The sequence below is a fragment of the Epinephelus lanceolatus genome, chromosome 18 (assembly GCF_041903045.1).
Source record: "Epinephelus lanceolatus isolate andai-2023 chromosome 18, ASM4190304v1, whole genome shotgun sequence".
In the NCBI taxonomy this organism is placed as follows: domain Eukaryota; kingdom Metazoa; phylum Chordata; class Actinopteri; order Perciformes; family Serranidae; genus Epinephelus; species Epinephelus lanceolatus.
Window position 1 is genome coordinate 40,812,893 of NC_135751.1, and position 21,601 is coordinate 40,834,493.

Sequence of the window (21,601 nt, forward strand, 5' to 3'; positions counted from 1 at the left end):
TGTGCAGGGGATTGTGGGTAAGAATAGCCAGAGACGCATGCTGGCTTGCATGCTGCAAAACACGATTGAATGTAGTGGAACATCCTGGTATTTTTGGGCACATTGCATTCGACATGCTAAATCTTGTTCTGGCATACTAAACAGTATGGTAGTGTGGGGATTGGAACAAATATGGCTGCTATACAATTTCACATGAGAGTCAGGGTGAAATTGTTTAACTGACATTATTAAAAACAGACAAACATGTCGATTTAAAGTATCGCTGCACTGAAGCCGGTTTGGCTGCGGCTCCTCTGTGGTACGTATAGGAGAACAACTGCGTGCCGCCACGGTACATGTTCAATTATAACCAGCTTATTATGCATAAACTGCCTTAAATTATACATATTGTTTTTAGTCTCTGTGATTTCCCCTAATTAGTCTGTATCTAGCTGAAATATCTGGTACGATGTGGCTTCTCAGTGAGGAGCAGCAAATGAGGCCCAGATGCCCAATGAAAGCTTTGTCTGATAAAGCTAACAGAAGTTACTCTGATCTCTCCCTTAATCTGTGTGTGTGTGTATGTGTGTGTGTGAGAGAGTGTGTGTGTATGTGTGTGTTTGTGTGAGTCTACACACACACACACACACACTCACACAGTTGTTTGTTCTACATTATTTCTATGTCCTGCTCCTGGCACACTGCACAAGCAGACTGGCAGCCAATTGCTCCCATGACCCTCCAGTCTTGCCGCGCTAACAAGCTGGCGACCACACAAGCCCCCGAACTGTCACAGAGCTGGTCCACTCACATGTGCACGACACACACACACACACACCAAAGAGAGGAAGGAGCTCACACACCCGTCATTCAGGTAAGCAAAGAAACAATGTACATTAACAGAGTTGTGTCCCTCATTAGCCGACTACCTCACACATCATTAGCACTCATAAACACTGAGGTAATGTGCTGCAGACGGAGCAAGGACACCTCAGACACACACACACACACACACACACACACACACACACACAAGGGCTGCAACTAACCATTATATTTATTATCAAATCGTCTGCTCGTTATTTTCTCAATCAATTAATCATCTGTCATTAAAACGCCAGAAAACAGTCAAACACATCTCGTGCAATTTTCCAGAGCTCAATGTGACTTCATATTATCAGTCCATTAAACGGCCGTTATCACTTCTATTATAATTCTCGAGACACTGCACCTACCAGTGAAGCAAGAAGGTGCAGATCCAACGTTTGAAACAACTGCAGTTTTTGTTAGCTTTAGGAAAAGACTGTGGTTTGAGTCGTGCGTTTATTATGTGATGTACCCGTTTTAAAAAGGGACATAAGCAGCCGTCTCCTCGGTGAAAGTCCTGTGTTTGTTTGACCTCCTTATCACTTAACTTACTCCCTTGCTCCTGTCATTATTACTATGGCCACTAGAGGTCATTGTAAACTAGGGGTGGGCAATACTGTTCCACATAGGATGTATAAAATGACTACACTGTAAACATGAAGTGTAAATTCTTTCTCTTCTCCAGTCTGGGAACATTCACTCGCATTTTGCTACCATGGAGCACCAGTGTGACTGGAAAGTACTATCAATATATGAACTGGACAGTTTTTTTTCCTGCTTGCAGTGAATACATCCTGACGTTTGACAGCTCCCCTGTAACAGTTTAACTTTATGCTAACTGCTAACTGTTGATGGAAGCTTCAAGTTCTCAGCAAAAAACACTTCCTGCCTGAGACGAGCCGGGGTTCTTCAGAATAAAAGCACCAGCGGTGTAGCTTTGGTTTGTTTCATTATAACAATACTTAAACTTTTAACTTCAACTTTATTGTAACAGTACTTTATTCAACTTTTTAAAAACAGTACTTTATCTAACTTTATTAAAACAGTACATGATTTAGCTTCATTATAATGGTATTTTTTAACTTTATTGCAACAGTACTTTATTTTACTTTATTATAACAATTCTTTATTTAACATTAATTTAACAGCATTTTCTTTTAAATTATCATGAAGTACTTTAACTGTGTAAAACTACTTTATTTAACTTTATTGTAACAATACATTAACTTTATTTAACATTACTTTATTTAACTTTATTTACCAGTACTTTAACTTTATTTACCAGTACTTTATTTAACTTAATTACAACAGTACTTTAACTTTATTTACCAGTACTTTATTTAACTTCATTACAACAATATTTTATTTAAACAGTGCTTTATTTAACTTTAATGTAACAGTACTTTATCAACTTCAGTGTAACAGTAATTTATTCAGAGTTTAGTATTTCAATACTCTACAGTAATTTAGAGGAGACTCTAAAATATCAAAATATATATTTTGTATACAGCCCTAAAATATTGCAAAATTATTTATAGGTCATATTGATCAGCTCTACTGTAAATTAAGGAGGCAGAGTAGGGTCATACCACCTTAAATCTATACTAGTGATGACTGATAGCGACCTTTTAACGGGCTGACAAGTCTCGACGTGGGTAAAAATCCAAAGCTTTTCAGTTTATTATCTTGTATGTATGACATACAATGACAAAGAAAAGCATCAAACTGTCACATTTAATAATCATGAAACCAACAAATGTTTGTCTCTGACGCTTAAAAAGTTGCTCAAATGATTACTCAATTAATTTTCGACTAATTGATGCAGCTCTAACACACACACACACCAGAGTTTTAAGCCCATAACACCACATATCACAGACAGTCGGGACACCCCCCCCCTCCTCTGACTGAACAGTAGATATTGGGGTGTTCCCCCCCCCCCCCCCGAGCAGCAGGAGCAAGCAGGCAGAAGGAGAGAGCGGAGCAGAGCGGAGCGGGAGACAGCAGACTTAATGATGAATTACATGATCACCTGCTATGCCTCAGAGCTTTTCATTCAGGTAGAGGATCACCTCCAGAGCGGGCAGAGGCAGAGGCCCTCCCCTTCCCTCCTCGTCCTCCCGCCTCCTGTCCTCCGCCCCTCCTCTCCTCTCCTCATCTCTCACTCCCAACACCACCACCACCATCACCAGAACAGATGTCTGCTGTAACCCAGTAGCTCCCTTCGCTGTAGACACATGGAGGCGCCATCTGGACCGGAACGCTGCTCCTCTCCAGATTGGGGAGTGTGTGTGTGTGTGTGTGTGTGTGTGTGTGTGTGTGTGAATGTAAATCAGAGAAAGAGCTGAAATTTAGTTTTGTGTGTGTGTGTGTCTGCATGCCATTCGTGAATGTGTGCGTTAGTGAGTAAGCATGTCTCGGAGACAGAAGGTGCCTTGTGCATTGATGACACACCTGAGTGCCTCTCGTCGTGTTTGTTTGGGTCGTATGTTGTTTTTTTTTTTTTTCCTGCGCCGTCTTTCAGAGACGGTTGAGTCAGGCCTACGGCAGGTGGGACACCACTCAACAGCTCCGTCTAAACAACCGGCTGCATGAAGCGGCTAACGCTGCTACTCAACAAACCCTCATTCTCACACACACACACACACACACACACACACACACCACCACCACCACCCTCCGTTCTCCGGGTCTTTCATCGCTTTCTCTCCCAGGGCTCGACAACAAAATTGCAACACCCAAAGCACTTAGCTGAACGCTGCTGACAAATTCACACCGCCTTGGAAAACTGTTTGTGTGCATGTGGTGTGTCACAACAATGTGGTTTTTGGATATGATAATGCAGATAATTACACACTGAGAATACAGCTGATAATCAGACAGTGTACGTCAGGATAAGAGTGATTTTTTTTTCATAGCTCCAGGGACGTCTTCATCCTCCTAGAAGTTTGATTACTCTCACAGATTTACAACAGCATCTTTGAGGCAGACAGGCGGTGGATGTTATGGAGCTACTGGGCTACCAAAAGGCTTTGGTAAACCCACAATGGACAACAGCAGACATCTGGTAGAAACAACCCCACCCAGCGGCAGCATAGCCAGAGAACAAGACACAAGAGAGGGATGAAGAGAAGAAGAGAGAAAGGATGAATGGAAGATGCAGAACAGCTCACAGGAAGTGCAAACAGACTTGGAATAAAAGGACAGAGAGAGACAGAGAGAGAGATGTGTACAAGTTGAGGGTGGTGTGAGCTGAAGTAGAGCATGTATACATGTACACAGTATAATGTTTAATGATGTTCTAACCATGGTAAGGAAACTGCACTCCATCGCTCTCATGCTTAATCTTCCTCTCCTGCACACTGGCCAAATGGTGCTGCACTGAAAGGCCAAACAGGGGAGAAGGGAAGAGTTAACAATGGAAGAGGGGAGGAGAGAAAAAGACAGAGACAGAGATGGAAAGAATGAGGGAGAAACAGAGGGGTGGTTAAATAATGGGCAACAGGGGAGTTTAATGTTATAGAGTGCAGCAAGTGTCTATAAAATAGTTACATCATTACTGCTGGCGGGATTAAAATGGCAGCATGTGAGTGGGAGTGACGGTTAGGAATCGGAGAACACATGAGAACTTTCAGCGATTTAACAGAGACACATACCAAACCCAGGAGATGTACATGAAGTCTACTGTAAATACATTTGACATGGTGCCCGTCGGTGCTGCCAGCCAAAGGGTGAGTGGGTATGATTTAAAGGGACAGTTTGGATTGGCCCTTATCCACAGTCAGTGTATTAGCTACAGGAAATGGTGTTTGGCGTGCCTCCAGTTTGGAGAAGCAGGCAGGAGCACCACCACAGAAGCAAAGCAATGTGCTGCTGTGGATGGAGGCGGCAGCAAAACGAGTTTTAGACGCCTAAGAAATGTATGCTAGTTGAAATGTTCGCAATATTTAGAGTTCTTTCACCGCTTTCTCTTGCTGTCAGACAGCCCTTTCTGATGGGGAACTGGAGCTATTATCTGTGCTCTCTTTAAAGTCACCACACTACTTTGACAAAAACAGTAATTGTACTTAGCAGAACACAGGAGCTACTGGTCTATTGCTGCTTCCATCAGTCAGTAAGTTTGTGTTATTAGGTGATTTTGGTGTTTCTAAGGGTTAGTTTGGATTCACCAAAGTCACACAACGACACACAAACTGAGACCAACAGCTTCTGTGTTCTGTGATGTAAAATTACTGTTTTAGTCATAAGAGTCTGAAAGGGTTTATTGTTTCAGGTGGCCGGGGATGTCAATGGTTAGCGATTCATTGGTTTTTGACCAGTTACTCTTCAGTTTACTGCACTGCGCGCTACCCAGGGCTGGTGGGAGCTAACCTCAACTAGCGGCGCTGCTAATTTGGCGACTACCGCTTGTCTCCCCACAGGTCACCGCGGTCAATTTTTAGCTGCAAACACCCTTTAGCAAAGTTTACTATTTATAGCTCTGTTAGTGCGGTTAGCAGTGCCAGCAGGGCTAGTGGGGCTAACATATTACAAAATGCTAAAGAGGATTTGTGGCTCAAAATTAGGCCACTCACTCACCATGCCTACCTGACGGAAGACCTGAGGATGGCCAGCGAGTACATTAGCACCTCTGTGCCATCACCAGCACAGTGTTTAATCGCCAAATCAGTTGCTATGCTAACCAGCTGCTAGCTATAGCTGCTAACTAATTCCCACCCAACCCGGGTGGTGCGCAGTGCAGGGCTGCCAAGGCTAAAAGCACCAGAGACTCCTGTTTCACTTCATTTATTTTTTTCTTGAAAATTGACCAGCTAGTCACCAGTTAACATGTATTGTGCCATCAAACCAAAGTAAATTAAATGAACATTTTTATAGGTGGCTAAAACACGTTTTGCAGCTGCCCCGTCCACATTCCTGTCTGCTTCTCCAAACTGGTGGCGTGCCGACATCTACTGTAGGCTATTCACTGACTATGGATATGTGCCTCATACAACCCCACTTCAAAAAGTTTAAACTATCCCTTTAAGCAGTAGCTGTGTGGTTGCACTGGTGCTGCTCTGCTGTGACACTCATGAAAACAACACAGAAATGGATGGTGAAACTGAGTGTATGAGGAACAATAATGTGAAAGGAAAGGTTTAATATTTTGGGAGATATGTTGCTTGTTTTTTTTGCCAAGACGTTGATGAAAAGATTGATACCACTGTCATGTCTGTACGGTAAATATGAAGCTACAGCCAGCAGCTGGTTAGCTTTAAGTTAGCTTAGCACAAAGACTGGAAACAGGGGCAAAAGCTAGTCTGGCTCTGTGTGAAGGTTCACACTCTGTCAAGCACCACCTCTAAAGCTCCGGTTAGCCTAGCTTAGCAAAAGGACTGGGAACAGGAAGGAACAGTTAGCATGGCTAGCATGTTATATCCAGTTTGTTTAATACGTATAAAAACCACAGTGTAAATGGACGGAGTCAAAAGCTGGTTAGCTTAGCTTAGCACAATGACTGGAAACTGGGGGAACAGCTAGCATGGCTAGTAAAAAAAACAACCAACCATTTGCTGGTTTATGGCTAGAGCTAGAAGCTAGTTAGCTTAGCTTAGCACAAAGACTGAGAAACAGTTAGCATGGCTAGCATGTTACATCTCGTTTGTTTTAAATCCACAGTGGAAAATAGGGGTGTAACGGTACACAAAAATCTCGGTTCGGTACGTACCTCGGTACACAAGTCACGGTTCGGATTTTTTCGGTACAGTAATGAAAAAAATAGACAACTATTAAATATCTTTTACTTATTGGTAACCTTATTAAAACATACCACCACAGCAGTTAACTCTTTTTACACAATTTTTGAATGAAACAAATATATATATAAAATCCTGCTTTTTCACATTGTTTGAATGAAAATAGAAATATAAAAGTGAAAAATAAAATCCTGCTGTTTTTTTAACACATTTTTTGAATGAAAAATATAAATATACATTTCTGCTTAAACAATTTTACTCAATTAAAATAAAAAGTATAGTGCAGCTGGTCAGCTTTAAAGCCTGCTCAGATTCAGTTTTACTAGGAACTTACTTAGCTTTCCCACTTTGTTAAAGTGCAGTAAACAAAACATGCTTATATCTAAAGTGCAGCTTAAACAATTTTACTCAACTCCAATGGCGTTGGTTATTTCTTTAGCGGAATGGTCAGGGAAACGCTCTTTCTTTTTAAACGACGACGATATCGTAGTTTGCACCAGATTGCTTTTTCTAGTCGTGCTGGTTAACGTTCAAACTCGGGTGGTGTCGCTTTAGATGCGTTAGCATGTTAGACGTGTTTCCAAGTACATACCCGACCGCTGTTCTGCAGTGTCGGCACACTGCTTTTGTCTTGTCAACTTGTTTATTTCCATCTTCGTATTTTACCCTGAAACCAAAGTGTTCCCAAACGGAGGACTTAAGGTTTGCGGGTGGGTCTTCAGGTTCGTCAGGCTCACTTGCCATGTTGTCAAAATGCGAGAATGCACTGCACAAAGTGAAAGCGGAGATTTACGGTCGGACTCAGTCCGTCACTCAATTATGTCCGTCGGGGAACTAGATATTTTAAATGGTTCAGCTCGCAAAAACGGAATTAAAATAAAACAAAATAAAATAAAATAATATCCTGCCCCAATAATTCGGTACAGGGTCGTGCCGTACCAAAAGTCGCGTACCGAACGGTTCGACACAAATACATGTACCATTACGGCCCTAGTGGAAAATCATTAATTTGCTGTTTTACGGCTGGAGTCAGAGGCTGCTTAACTTAGCTTAGCTTAGCACAAAGACTGGAATCGGAGGGAACAGCTAGCATGGCTAGCCATGTTATATCAGGTTTGTTTAATCCATACCAAAACCACAGTGTAAAAAAAACCGAAGCAATCATTTCCTGGTTTACCGCTAGAGCTAGAGGCTGGTTTGGTTAGCTTAGCTTAGCACACAGACTGGAAACAGGGGAACAGCTAGCATGGCTAGCATGTTATAACCAGTTTGTTTTTCCGTACAAAAACTGAAGCGTAAAAAAAAAAATGTAGGTCAGTTGTTTCCCTATTTTCAGTCTCTGTTTTCCAGTTGCTAAGCTGCTAGCTGTAGCTTTATAGTTAACGTACAGAGTGGTATCAATCTTTGTAACTCTTGGCAAAAAAAAACGTCTGTTACATATGACACGTGATGAACATATAAAGATTCTCACCACACCAGCCTGTCTTAGTGTTTCTAGTGGCTTAATGAAGAACGTTAGCTGAAGTCTAATGAACAAAATAAATCACAAAAGGGGATAAACATTTGAACGTCCAAACGTCTATACATCTTTTGAGAGTTATCTGTGTTAAATCTACAGTATGAGGCTCTGACAGTCTCAGACATCACACACACACATGCACACACACAATCCAGGAGTTAAACTCAGTGACTGTTAGCCCTGACGCCACGAGAACTAACAGAGCGAAATATATCCATCCAAACTCAGACAACAAACACGAGGGTAAAATAGTTAAAGCACTCAGTTTGTGGTCGATGAAAGGGTCGGTTCAGCCAAAACTAAACTAGACTCATACTTTAATTCTTTCACCTTGTGAGCACACAGATAGTTTCAGTTTTATTTGCAGACACTTCCAGATGTCCGTCAGTGTTCGTCTTCCGCCACCCCATCACAACAGAGGTGTGGTGCTCATGTAAAAGTTATATTTGACAGTAACGTGTCATTTGAAAAACAAAGTCCACTCAGGATAATCCACAGACCAGACTCACCAGCACAGACTTTACAGATTGGGTTTTTTTTTTTTTTTTTTGGTTTGAAAATAGTCCCCAATAAAAATTATTCTCAGAAACTGGGACATTGTTTGTGGATGGTTTTTCAAATGTCATGTTTTACCACAAGTTATGTTTCATTGTGCTGGGGCGGAGGAAGAAGTTTCAGCAAATAAATATCTGCAAGTAAAACCTAAACTGTCAACATGTCTACCAGGAGTAACAAGGAAATCATAGTTTTGGGTGAACTGGCCCTTTAAAGGGATAGTTTGGAGTTTTTAAAGTGGGCCTGTATGATGTACTCGTCCACAGTGGAGTCTGGTATTGAAGGGAGCATAGATGGATATAACAGAAAGGGCTGTCTGAAGGCAGTGAGAACATTTTAAATACAGCATAACTTAAACTGACAGATTTTTTAGGTGTCTCAAATTCTTCTGTCAGTACTCCTGCCTGCTTCTCCAAACTGGAGGCATACCAACCGCCATCTACTGCAGCTAACACACTGACTGTGTTTAAGTACCTCATACAACCCCTCTTCAGATGATCCAAACTATCATATAAGTCCCTGCTGCATGTGAGAAAGGATGCTATAACCTGTCTGTGGTATAACAGCAGTCCATCGACCTCACACAGGCCTGATGTGCTCGGTCAGGGTGGGGGTGGGGGGTACAGGTTGTAAGTGGAGTGGGAGTTGTGAATAGAGGAGTGTGAGGAAGAGAGTGGGGATGATGAGGGGGTCAGGTGATGGAGAAGAGGGTCAACACAGTTCAGAGGCAAAGGGACGTGGAGGAGGAGGAAGGAGGTGAGCTGCAGCATCTGGTCCACTTCAAGTCAGGTAGTCAGTGTGAAATTTACGTTTAAAAAGGTTCAAGGCCCCGAAAACATTTTCTCAATCAGGCTGTTGTTACAGGGGATGGACTCATATTGTTTTCTGTTTTTATTAGTTTACTTGCTCCATGCACCAATCAGGATTTAAAAACATTTGAATGAAAATGAAAATTAAACTGTTGTTTAATCTGTAAAAAAACCTGAAGACTCAGAGAAGTTACTGCACTCATCCGAGAAATAGTCACCACCGCACAACATATCGTTTTGCGCTTTTGTTCGGATTAAACAAACAAAATATACTGTGTTATTATTTAGCTTTACGGCCTTTACACACCAATTAATATATTTTTTTTAACGTTTTTTCTTTTTTACATAAAATATCAATATTATGCAAAGTAAAACCAGCGTAATTTTTTTCCCAGAACAAGGTCAATTATCTGAGCTTTCTCACAAAGAATAACAGGGTGTAACAATCCATGCATTCGGAGTGATATATCAATTCACTGATCAACGATCCAATGTCATCTTTGCAATGCGAAAACATCGATCCATATCATCATCTTTAGATTACGCATTATTTGTAAAGTCTGTCACCGTCAAACTACTCTGTTTAAACAATGTTCGGCTGAAAGAACGTGCATGCAAACTGAAATTCACACGTGTTACGTATAAATAAGATATGTAATTTGTTAGGCTATGAGTAGGGGGAATCTCCACTAGCAGTGAGGCTAATTTATTCAATGTAAACATGCTAATGCTAATATTAAGTCACCAGCAAAAAAACAGTTGTTTTGTCTCTGAACCCTGACAGTTATTACTGAGCTGAATTTGATACTTGTGTTAAATGATCTTGTTGTTTTATGGCTGTTTGGAGAAGTTTGCCTTCGGGACTTTAAGACAGATGGTCCTGAAGTTTTATGAAAAAGATGATGGTTTGGCTTAAAATAAAAAGATTTCTTCCAGGAAAGTCTCTCCGACAGAAAGCCCTGAAGGTTTACTTATCCCATGTGCTGTTTTATGTGTTTGTGGAGTCAATTTTAAGTGAACTTCACTGCTCTTATTATTTACGTGTTGTTTTTATCTTTTATGGCCAGAAGTCAAAAATAAACGGATGCCAGCATCTTCTGTAACAGACTGTGTTAAATGGGCAGATAATATCATTTCATATTGATCGCAGGCCCCTGAATCAAGATCGTAATATCTGCAAATATCATATCATTGTTCAAAGAATCGATGTGATATAGTATCGTGATGAAACTAGTGATTTACACCCCTGGTGGATAAAGGCATCAACCAATTATGTTGCCTATAGTTTTTTAAATGAGGATTATAAAACGATGACACGGTAGATTTTATAACTCTAACAGTAACTGTTTACCAGAGGGGAACTTTAAATTAATTTTGCTGAAAGGAAACTCTGTATAAAAGCTTAAAGGAGCTCAGGCTACACAGCTACTTATCTAAGACACACTGACAGACGCTGCTCTGTAAGGGTCAGCAGGATCCTGGTAGTTGTCGCAAATCAGCCAATCTGTTCACATCGAAATCTTTTACTGAACGAGTTTTGCAACTGACGCAAATTCGCATCGCTGCCGATAAGAATAGTTTTGATGTGAAATATTAGCACGCAAGTATTTCTCATTTTTGTGTCATGCTGCTTAAAAGATTTTGTCACCCTGGGATGCAGCCAGGCTAGCTGTTTCCCCCTCTTTCAACTCTTTATGCTAAGCTAAGCTAACCATCCACAGACATGATGGTAGTATCAGTCCCATCTAGCCCTCAGCAAGAAAGCAATTTAGAAAATTTCCCATAATTTTTGCCTGTGTTCCTTTAATGTTGGAGAGAAATAAGTTTTCAGGGGCTTTAAAGTTCAATGAGAAGAATAAAAAAAAGGAGGAGCAGGTTTTAGTTGCAGCCTCTGTCAAAACATCATTTTCTTTTTATCTGTGGCTTAAAAATCAGTAATAATATTAGAGTCTGAACTGATGTGGACCTCAGCGCAGCTCCTGGAAAGGTGTCTGGAATGCGTGCAGAATGTGACGGGGACGTTGTAGCGGGACTACCTGCATCCACATCATTGGGCCAACCGCTGGACTGAGAGCTGCTGCCGGCCGCCGGGGAACGGCCTGAGTAGAAGACATCGTCCACCGGGCTCTCCATCTCGCTGTCGTCAATGGACTTGCGCTTGTTGGAGCTGAGAGAGAAGTAAGAGAGGAGAGGGTTTAATTCATGAAGAAGGAGAGGAGGAACAAGTTAGAGGGATGTCGATGTGTTTTAAAATCAATCTGTTTTTATCCCCTTTTCTTTTAAACGTGCGTGTTAGCTTCGGTTTCTCACTGAATCCAGCAGACACTTCTCATGAGTATTATTCATTTGTTGGACGTTTGAGGACAAATGTGAGGTCTTATTTCTCCTGTCAGGCATGTGTCTGCATAAAATCAAGTCCTAAGAATTCTATATGTCAAGGTTTCCCTTCAGTGTTTTGTTTTCATATTATGTTTTAGCCGAAGGGGACGAAGCAACACAACTGGAGACAGCGAGACAAACACGAGGCCAGAATCTATCCAACATGCTGTATCCATGCTGGCCCCGAAGCTGCTTCACACTCGAGACTGAGCGCTGAGACTCTGCGTGGTGATGCTGGAACTCATTTGTGTGTGTGTTTGCAGATTCTTATAGACTCATACATCTGTGACCAATAAAATTAAGGGGCTTGTGAACGTACAGCGTTTCACTGCTGTTCCAGAATGTTTAAATATGTGTGCGCTCATGTGCATATCCGTGTGACAGCATGCGTGTGTGGCTTTGGTGCGAGTGCGATGCAGGGGTCTGTGTTACATTAGTATCAAGGGAGATATTCTGTAATGAGTGTAACTACCTCCGTGGGAGACTTGCATAAAGCTCCATTTCAGTCCTGCAGCGTAAGATGAAGCGAGAGAGGACGACAGAGGGAGCCGGGGAAGTAACGGAGACAAGAGACACAAACACAGACGGAGCGACGGACAGATCGGTGTGGGAAAAATGAGAGGGGATGAGGAAGATTAGCAGTGAAGGAGGAGAAAAGGGGGAGAAGAAAGAGCACAATCAAAAAGCAGAGCAGGCTCAGCATAAAGAATACAGCAGCGTTCAGAGGTTAAAGATTTAAGAAGTGAAGAATATTAGTACGGGAGAAACACTGAGCGTGTGTGTGTGTGTGTGTGTGTGTGCATGTGTGTGTACCTGGTGGAGGGGGTGGAGGTGATGGAGCGCCGTCCCAGGGTCACCTGGTTGATGTTGTAGTAGCCGGGGCTGTCCAGGTCAGCCAGGGAGAAGTTGGGGCCGGTCGCTGTTGCCACCGGGGCTGAGGGATGCACACACAGACACACACTGGTGTTAATATGTCGCCATTTTGATTCAGACTTTAAACATCAACCAGCTGATGGACCGCTGTAAGATCTGTGCAGATGTTCATGGTCTCCTGATGATGTATCCTAATGACTTTTGTGATCCCCAGATTTGTTTTCCAGCACCAACGTGAGGTTCACATTCGTCATTTTGATTCAAATGTCTCTACAACTGCTGGATAGATTATCATGAAACTTTGTAAACCCATTCACGCCGCACTCAGGATGAGTCGTGATAACGTCTGTCTTTGTCTGTTCCAAAGGCTGAAAACTAAAAGGGACAGGGCGTTTGCTGTCAGGCCCCCGAGGTTCTGGAACAATCTGCCCGAGGAAATCAGGTCAGCCGAGTCAGTGAGCTCTTTTAAGCCCCTCCTTATAAAGACTTTAACCGGAGAGCCTTTCCTGATTTAACTTGAGGTTCAAGTTCATTTAAACTGTCTTTATTTCCTCAGTTTTTATAAACCAAAATGTTTTTATCAGCTCTTTTAAAACTAATTTTTGACATGTAAATCACTTTGTAACTCTGTTTTGAAAAGTGCTTTATAAATAAAGATTATTATTATTATATATAATGTGTAGATTAATGCACGTAATGTGAAACTGAAGTTCACTAGTGCAGGTTCTGCCTGTAAGCTTTTAGCCGTATGCTGTTAGCAACATGTGCTGAGGTTAGGACAACAAGCCGACTGGCTGCGAGTCAGTCACACTAGCGAGCAAGAATGACCAGTGAGTTTTAAGACCTGCCTGCAGGTTCCTGTCGGCTTCGAGTTTTGTGCAAGACGAAGATGGTAAGTTGGCACTGCTCCATCTTTGTGTTGAATGTAAATGGAAACACATCCAACATGCAGACTAGGGGTGTGACGATCTGGATCGATATACTGATTCGATGATCAACGATCCAGTATAAAAGTGAAAACATCGATACACATCATCATGTTTAGGACACGCCTTTATTTTGAAATTCCCATTTCAAGTTTGTGTCACTACTTCAGTCCAAGCACACCCTTGCAGAGAAAAGTGTCAGCGGTGTGAACTGGCCGGTTGAGCTGGACTCAAGCCGACTGATGATGTCACCTGACACTCTGGTTTTAGAGCACGTCACCTGTTTCAACAGCCAATCAGCTTGTAGTGAAGTCCGCTGGTCAAGTCAAAATGACCGCAGACGGCGTGTTGGCTTGCTGCACCATGCTTTTTGTTTCTGTCCTCACGGTGTGCCGGTGTCGGACGGTGGGTCTCTGCTGCTGCTCGCTGTATGTGCTTATGCCCCGCCCCCTGAACTATCATTGGGCTTATCTTGCCAACTTTGCTTCTCTGCTGCAGAGATGATATTTTATCTTTATTGTTGAGGCTCCTGTTTGTTTGTATTTCTTGAAATCGTCTGGTCTTATTTGGTTGAATTCGGCTTTGTTTTAAATCCGGTATCAACCATGTAAAGCACTTTGTAACTTTGTTTGAAAAGCGCCTTAAAAATAAAGTTTACTGCAATTATTATAACTTACACCTCTATTCTGTCCTTCTTATCCATGTTATGCATCAGTGGATCTCCTGCCATTTTACAACACTGTCTCACACAGCCAGTCTGCGGCGCTTGACCCTGAGCTCACTGGAAGATGTCGATCATTAAAGACGGAGTCACAATAATCACATTTAGAGCCGCGGTCGTGCCCGAAAACAGCTGGACGGTGCAGTTTTTAGCAAACGTAACTCAAACAGGAATAAATAGTACATTTGTTGGGAACTATTTTCTGCTGCGGATTAAAACACATTTAGTGCAGTGCACATAAATTATAGTGTGAGTGTGTTCGTGGTTACAAAAAAAAAAAAAAAAAAAAAAGAAAGGAACATGACACCCAGTGTGAAAGAGAGCGTCAATGATAGGTTTGTGAATGGTTTCAGACGACAATAGAACAGATGAAGAGGATAAATCCGGCTCTGGCCACACAGACGATACTTCTCATGTCATTAGGATCAATTCACTGTTATTATGGACTGTAAGGAAATATAAAATATCACAAGCTTTATGATTTAAATAATAAGTTATCCATCAAAAAGTTTGGTGTATGAGGCTGCTACATGTAGTTTCGCCCTGAAGGCATTGTAATGAAGTGACAGTATGAAGTGTACGAGGAGTGACAGGGAGAGTGCGTCTGCGTAGAGATTGACTTGGGAAATTACAGCCGTGACTCACTCTGCGACACGCGGACCAGCTCGGCGACGTTCCACACCCCTGAAGTCACAAAGCAGTCCTGGAAACTCAAGTGGCCTGAAAGAGAAAGAGGAAGAGGAGTGTGTGAGAGCGGCGGTCTGCAGGGTGGATGTACCAAACATGCATAAAATTACGTGTGCGCACACACACGCAGAGGGAGCTGAAAAACACATGTATGGGAACGCTCGACACGCTGCTGGTGTGGGAACATGTGTTTTCTATAACATACAGACTGTTGGGTCGGTCATGTTCAGCTTTTTATACCTAAAAAGGAAAATTCTGGTTTATGAAAACTCGGGTGTTAATTTCACATCTTTCTTCAGAGGCGTCCGGCGTTCACACAAATTGTAAACAAGTAAACAGATTAACCAGATTATCTAAACTAGTAGTTACCAACTGGTCCAGATTTCTCCTTCGTCATTAGTTTAAGGTCCACACAGTTTAATACGTTTGGCGTCATACGAGCATTTGACCATTTTGTCGAGCTAGGTTTCTGTCTCTCTGAAGTAGCTGTCTGTTAGTCACTCACTCTACAGGAGGAAATGGCACTTCAAAATAAAAGCTCTGTGCCGGAAATTCACTGTACTCAAAAATAAAGTGTTCACGAGTCACTTGAGGTCCATTCAGAATGGACCTGTGACCCACCAGTTAGGAACCACTAATCTAGCTGCTAGCTAGCGTTAGCTCCCACCAGTCCCTGCTGGGGTGCATTAAAAATTAAATGGGACCGACATGTGTGACCGGTCAGAAATATTCTCTGTGGTTAAGTGATTAACAGTTAAGCATTGACATCCCTAATTCAAACTTTTCCAGTAACTCCAGCGGGTTGTAAAGGTGCCCAGTGGATCAGTGGGTAGAGCGGGCGCCCTGTGTACGAAAGCACTGTCCTTGCCGCAGTGCCTGCCGGTTTGATTCCAGCCTGTTGTCCTTTGCTGCATGTCATCCCCTCTCTCCACCTTCACACATAGTTTATCCAATCTAATAAAAAGCCAAAAAAATAATCCTATAAAAAAGAAAAGTAAGGGACACAAAGGGCGGGACACACCTGCAGCAAGTTAACAGCTCCATAAATGACATTTCATCATTTAAAAGAAGTTGATTTAAGTAGACCTTGTAGATGTCAAAGTGATGTCATTTTATCAGCTACAGCTAAACCTGCCTCTCCACCACAAGACCAAATGTGATAAGACCAAAGGACTGGACGGAGGCCATCATCAAAAATGCTCACATGTGCAGCGCACACTTCATATCAGGTTAGGGAAAAAGTATTTCCTGTTGTAGGGATGAATAAGGTTATGTGTATTAAGGGTTATCATGTCCACCTCATCAGAAACTGGGGAGGGATTAAGAGGAATATTGGATTTCTCTGCAACGCTAACTTTTTAGCACATTAGCTAACGTTAGCTTCCATAGCAAAACAAACAAGTGTGGTCCTCCTTTGTAAGATTGGCTTCCTGTGACATCATCCATCCACTGAGTGAGAGCATACGGGTCGGCCAGTCTGGTCCCGTTGGTCAGTGTTTACTTATTCAAGTAACACTGGCGGTCCCGGAGAGTGAGTGACCTGACATGGTGCGTTGGTAAATTCAGTCTGACGCTCTACACTAAAATGAGAGCCCTGTTGGTGGAAGAAACGCAGCGTTATATTTCTACATGAATGAACCAACGGTTAAGTTAATCACACATTCACTCCGCTCGGCGCTCTGCTGCTCCGTCTCCACAGACAGAGTGTCCAGAGTGCGCTCTGCCACTCTGAGAGTGCGCTGCTCTGGATAACCCAACGCTACATTCAGACAGTGCTCATAATTTATCAACGCTCCAGTTTGTGTCAGAGTGCGCTTTGGCACTCCGAACTGACCACTCATTTCTTCTTCCTCCACTGTCAACAACAAGCCAACAGAACTTGTTAGCTTTTCAGTTAATGTCTGTGCAGAACTGTTTCTCCTCCAGCTAAGCCCCGCCCACTAAAAAACATCATACTGTTTACTCACTGTACACTAACAGGTCTATAAAATATGACGACAGACATGTGAAGCTTCAGTACAGCCCTACAGTGTACTGTACAGAACTCCTGTATGACTGTGTGTGCTGCTCTGAAGTCTCCTCAGCCTCCCACGTGAACTTTGTTCATCCGTGCTCTATAATGTCCGTATCCATAATACCCGGGTCTGTGTGGTGTGTGCATACAGAACATCCTAAACTCCAGGGTTGAGTGAACTTTAAATCCACACCCTCCCTCCTTCATTTCATCCCTCTCTCCATCTGTCCGTCACTCTTCTCCTCACCCGCCTCACCTCTCATTTTCTCTTCAAAACCCCCCCCCACCTCCACCTCCCTTCACTTTCCTCCCGTCCTCCATCTCTTTCTCCTTCTCTGCATCACTCCATCCCTGTCGGGGGTTAACCACAGCGGGGACGGCGCATGAGGTCAGTGCTGAGCTCGGCAGCGGCCATGTGGTTCCCATCTTCCAATAACGTCAGTGTGATTTATGAGTGGCCCGCCACAATCCCAGCACAACCCCCACACTACAGTACCATCAGCTCTCCTTACCATAATAAACTCAGACCCAACTCTGCCGGGACACACTGCACACAGAGAGGCCTGTGTGTAGGGGGAGTGTGTGCACACACTGTGTACATGTATAGGTGTGCTTGCACGTACGCACAGGTGTGTTAAACATTTTTCTGCATGCATGTGTGCAAACGGGACACGCTTGTAAACTCACCATTTGGTGGGGGCTTGACGTCTGTGTCTCCTTGCTGGTTTGAGTTGTCTGATTGTCCTGATTGTTCTGAAAGACACAAAAAAAGAGAGAGACAGAGAGATGTTTAGTCAGGTGGACAGACATCTGGACGCGACCCAAGATGAGGGTTTCAGGTTAGCATCAGAGGGAACTCTTCAGGAACTTGACGGGAAACGGCGCCTTCTTTCATTCTTTCCACTGAGGAGAGACAGACGTGGGCCTGAGATTAAAGATGCATACTTCTGCTCAGGTTAAACGTCAGTTCAAAGTCATAAAATGGCAAATCAAGACGTTAATATCCTCGATCCTGGAGCCTGTCGCTGTGGGAAAATCACGAGAAAAGCCTCAAAGAATTCAGTTTGGAGTGCTTGTTCTTTTTGGCTTAAAAACCACTTCTCTCCTTGTGTGCGTCTCTTTCAGGGGCTCAAATGTGCACTCAGACTCCTTCAGTTAAAAGAACACTTCACCTGCAAAATGACTGTTTGTATATCAATTACTCTGCTAGTGTTACGCTGAACTCATGAAGACAACTTTGCTTTTCCCTCATGCCTCCAGGGTGAATGAAGAATCCAAAAAAGGTGAACATTCTTTATGAACTGAGGTAAAACAACAGTCTCAAGTATCCAGTTGTGTGCTCAGTACTTCACAAACATGTATTTCCACAAAAACACTGATCTGAGTTCAACACATGTGCATGCCCAGGCACGCTACATATCCATGCTTGAGACTGTTTGTACCGACGTGTTTTAAATCGCAATGTTTTCCCCAAAATTCAAGTGTTTGTGAAGTACTGAGCACACGACTGGATACTGAGACTTGGATTAAACTGTTTTGATATAGTTTTGCTGTTGTTAAATGTGGACCCTGATTACTTTAATTCATGTAGAAAGTTCGGCTTTTTTGGATTCTTCGCTCGCTGTGCAGGCATGAGAGAAACACAAACTTTTCTTCACAAATCCAACACAACACGGGCAAAGTAATGAATATAAAAACGGTCTTTTGCAGTGAAGTGTTCCTTGGAAGTCTCAGTGAAACAGGAAGTAGAGCGTCTTTATTTTCTGTGCTGTGACGTACATCCAAGGGAAGAGGAATATTTGAGCGGTGTACTGTTACAAGAGGGATTCAAATTCAATCCTTATCATCTGATAGGACCAAATAAGTGGGCATGCTTATATTTTAGCAAGACATGGCGCTACAGTGGACTGTTTGCTCCACACACACCTTCCTCATCGATCAGGAGGACATTAGCCACACATTATTATTGCAATATTCAACTGGGCCTGTACAAAAAGTTATGAATGAATTTTTAATTGACTGTATCGGTATGTTGTGTGCACCCGTTTCCTACTAAAGAGGCAAAGTCTTCGTAAAAAAATGTGATTTAATTTAAAAAAAAAAAACCCTTCACAGGGGACCTATTTGTCGCCTTGTGCGTGGGAATTAAAGTGTGTGACACATCAAAGCTCTGATTGGCAGCCAGTGTGAGGGATGATGACGATTATAAGAAGAAAGACGTGAGTAGGACGATGGATCGCTTTATTGTATGGACAATTACAACAAAGCACCAGAGAAGACAGCCAGTACCCAAAATCACAAAAGCTACCTGTCTTATTTTTTCTTATTTTTATTGTCTCATATTGTGATAAGAGTGATAACACACATCATAGATGCTGTTGTGCACAGATATGAATACAGGTGTGCCTTGACATTTTGGCTTGGGCACAAAGAGTTTGAAAACCAAAACCACTGAGCTATACATTACAAAGAGTTGTTGACTAGAGATGATACACCGTCTCATGGCGGTTGCTTCCTGTCAACGTCACAGATCAGAAGCACAGAGAGTCGTTGACTAGACATGATACGCCGTCTCATGGCGGTCACTTCCTGTCAACGTTACAGATCAGAAGCACAGAGAGTTGTTGACTAGAGATGATACGCCGTCTCATGGCGGTCACTTCCTGTCAACGTCACAGATCAGAAGCACAGAGAGTCGTTGACTAGAGATGATACGCCGTCTCATGGCGGTCACTTCCTGTCGACGTTACAGATCAGAAGCACAGAGAGTTGTTGACTAGAGATGATACGCCGTCTCATGGCGGTCACTTCCTGTCAACGTTACAGATCAGAAGCACAGAGAGTCGTTGACTAGACATGATACGCCGTCTCATGGCGGTCACTTCCTGTCAACGTTACAGATCAGAAGCACAGAGAGTCGTTGACTAGAGATGATACGCCGTCTGCCTGTTTCAACTAGGCTTGTTGCGAATCTCTGATATGAACTGGGCTTTAGAAAGTGTAGGTTGGGTAAAGAAACCTCAGCTTCTCTGCTGACTCGTACGCTGAGGTGTACTTGTAAAAAGTACATTTTATGGGCATTGTTTGGATCGACTCTCCTGTTTGTGTTTACCTCGACAAAACCACTTTTCTTCTTTATAGATCTCATTTCCAGGGGCTCAGGCTCTGACACACACACACACACACACACACACACTCTGTTAGTGCAGGACTCTGACTGTGTGAGTTGGATTAAGTGTTAAAGATCCCCAGGAACCTCAGCCTCCCCACTGCTGACTCGTAAGTTGAGGGCTACTTGTAAATCGTACACTGGTGGGTTGTTGGCATTGTTTGGACTGCATCTCCTGTGTGTGTTTACCTTGACATCTATAGGGGCCGGCGGGCAGAGAGCCACCTGCTTCAGCTAGTTTTCTTTGGCTCGCTGGCTGCCATTCTTCTTCAGATGTGTAATGCAGCCTTGAGGAGTTTTATAGTTGTATCATATATACCATTCAGGCCAATTAGCCCACAGCACTGAAGCTTTAAGGCCGTCCTGGGCCAAGTCTCCCGAGCCAGAACGTGGCCCCCTCGCAGCCAGTACTAGGCCCCCCAATCTCAGCGTCCTCTAAGCCCAAATCAGCGTCCTAATCTTGGGTGGCATTAGTGGACGACGTGCCAGCAAACTGCTGCACTATTCACCCCCGTCTGTCCGCGTTGCCAAAACCAAGACAACAAAAAGAGACAAACAAAATCACCTCATCACTCTGAGTGGAGGAGAAGAAGGGAAAACACGCAGGGAAAGAGTTTCTTTTTTCTCGCAACTCTCTTCCCTCACTCTCAGCACATCTTCACGTCTTCCTCCCTCAACTCCTCTCGCACTCGTTCTCGCTCTGCTTCTCTTTCTCTCTCGTGCTGTCGCTCTGTGGAATCCTGGCAGCCATCTTAGCGCTTGGCAGCCATCTTAGCTTTGGCGGTACCCATGCATTCCTGCTAGCTGACGGCACACCCACACACACATACACACACACACACACACACACACACACATGCTTGCAAAGCACACTCTCCTTCTCTCACACACACACAGACCCAACGGTCTTGAAGATAAAAAGACCTACAGAGGATATGCAATGCAAATGGAGTGAGGATAAAACCACAGGGATGTTTGTCTGCAGTCCTGTACGTGTCACGTCGCCCACCCAGACGACACGTTACATTCAGTCAAATAAAAATGAGACATCATCACAGACACTGTCACAAAGTATAAGGATGGATAGAAACAGGAAAACATGGGGTGCATTCAAGGCAAACATGGTGATCACGTAAGAAGAACCAGGAATAAATGGCGCCCGAGGCCGGCGCTCACCCCGACTACCCTGATCCTGCATCTCACTCCGAGCACAAACCGTTAAAACCTTTTAAACCTGTACGCCTCGGAAAAATCTCCCTCACACTATGTGACAGTTTCCAAGCCAAAATTCAGTGCCGGGTTGTCATGACAACAGGGATGGCACACCACAGTCCCTCATGATGAGTGGTTGTTGAAGCCTGTGTGTGT

The 21,601-nt window shown here is 43.2% G+C and overlaps 1 protein-coding gene across 50 annotated transcripts in view; it reads right to left on the minus strand.

Annotated features, from left to right (window-relative positions):
* The window catches only part of nfixb (nuclear factor I/Xb), a 217,732-nt gene that overhangs the window by 27,480 nt on the left and 168,651 nt on the right, over window positions 1-21,601 (minus strand). For 14 of the 50 annotated variants that reach the window (XM_078161128.1, XM_078161105.1, XM_078161112.1 and 11 more), the window contains 6 exons: window positions 17,752-17,817; window positions 15,009-15,083; window positions 12,657-12,777; window positions 12,316-12,351; window positions 11,501-11,631; window positions 4,153-4,227 (listed from right to left, as the gene is read on the minus strand). In XM_078161128.1, coding sequence (XP_078017254.1) covers window positions 4,153-4,227; window positions 11,501-11,631; window positions 12,316-12,351; window positions 12,657-12,777; window positions 15,009-15,083; window positions 17,752-17,817 — 504 coding nt within the window. The remainder of the gene's footprint in view (window positions 1-4,152; window positions 4,228-11,500; window positions 11,632-12,315; window positions 12,352-12,656; window positions 12,778-15,008; window positions 15,084-17,751; window positions 17,818-21,601) is intronic. The other 36 variants (XM_078161134.1, XM_078161111.1, XM_078161100.1 and 33 more) reach the window with 3 other exon arrangements.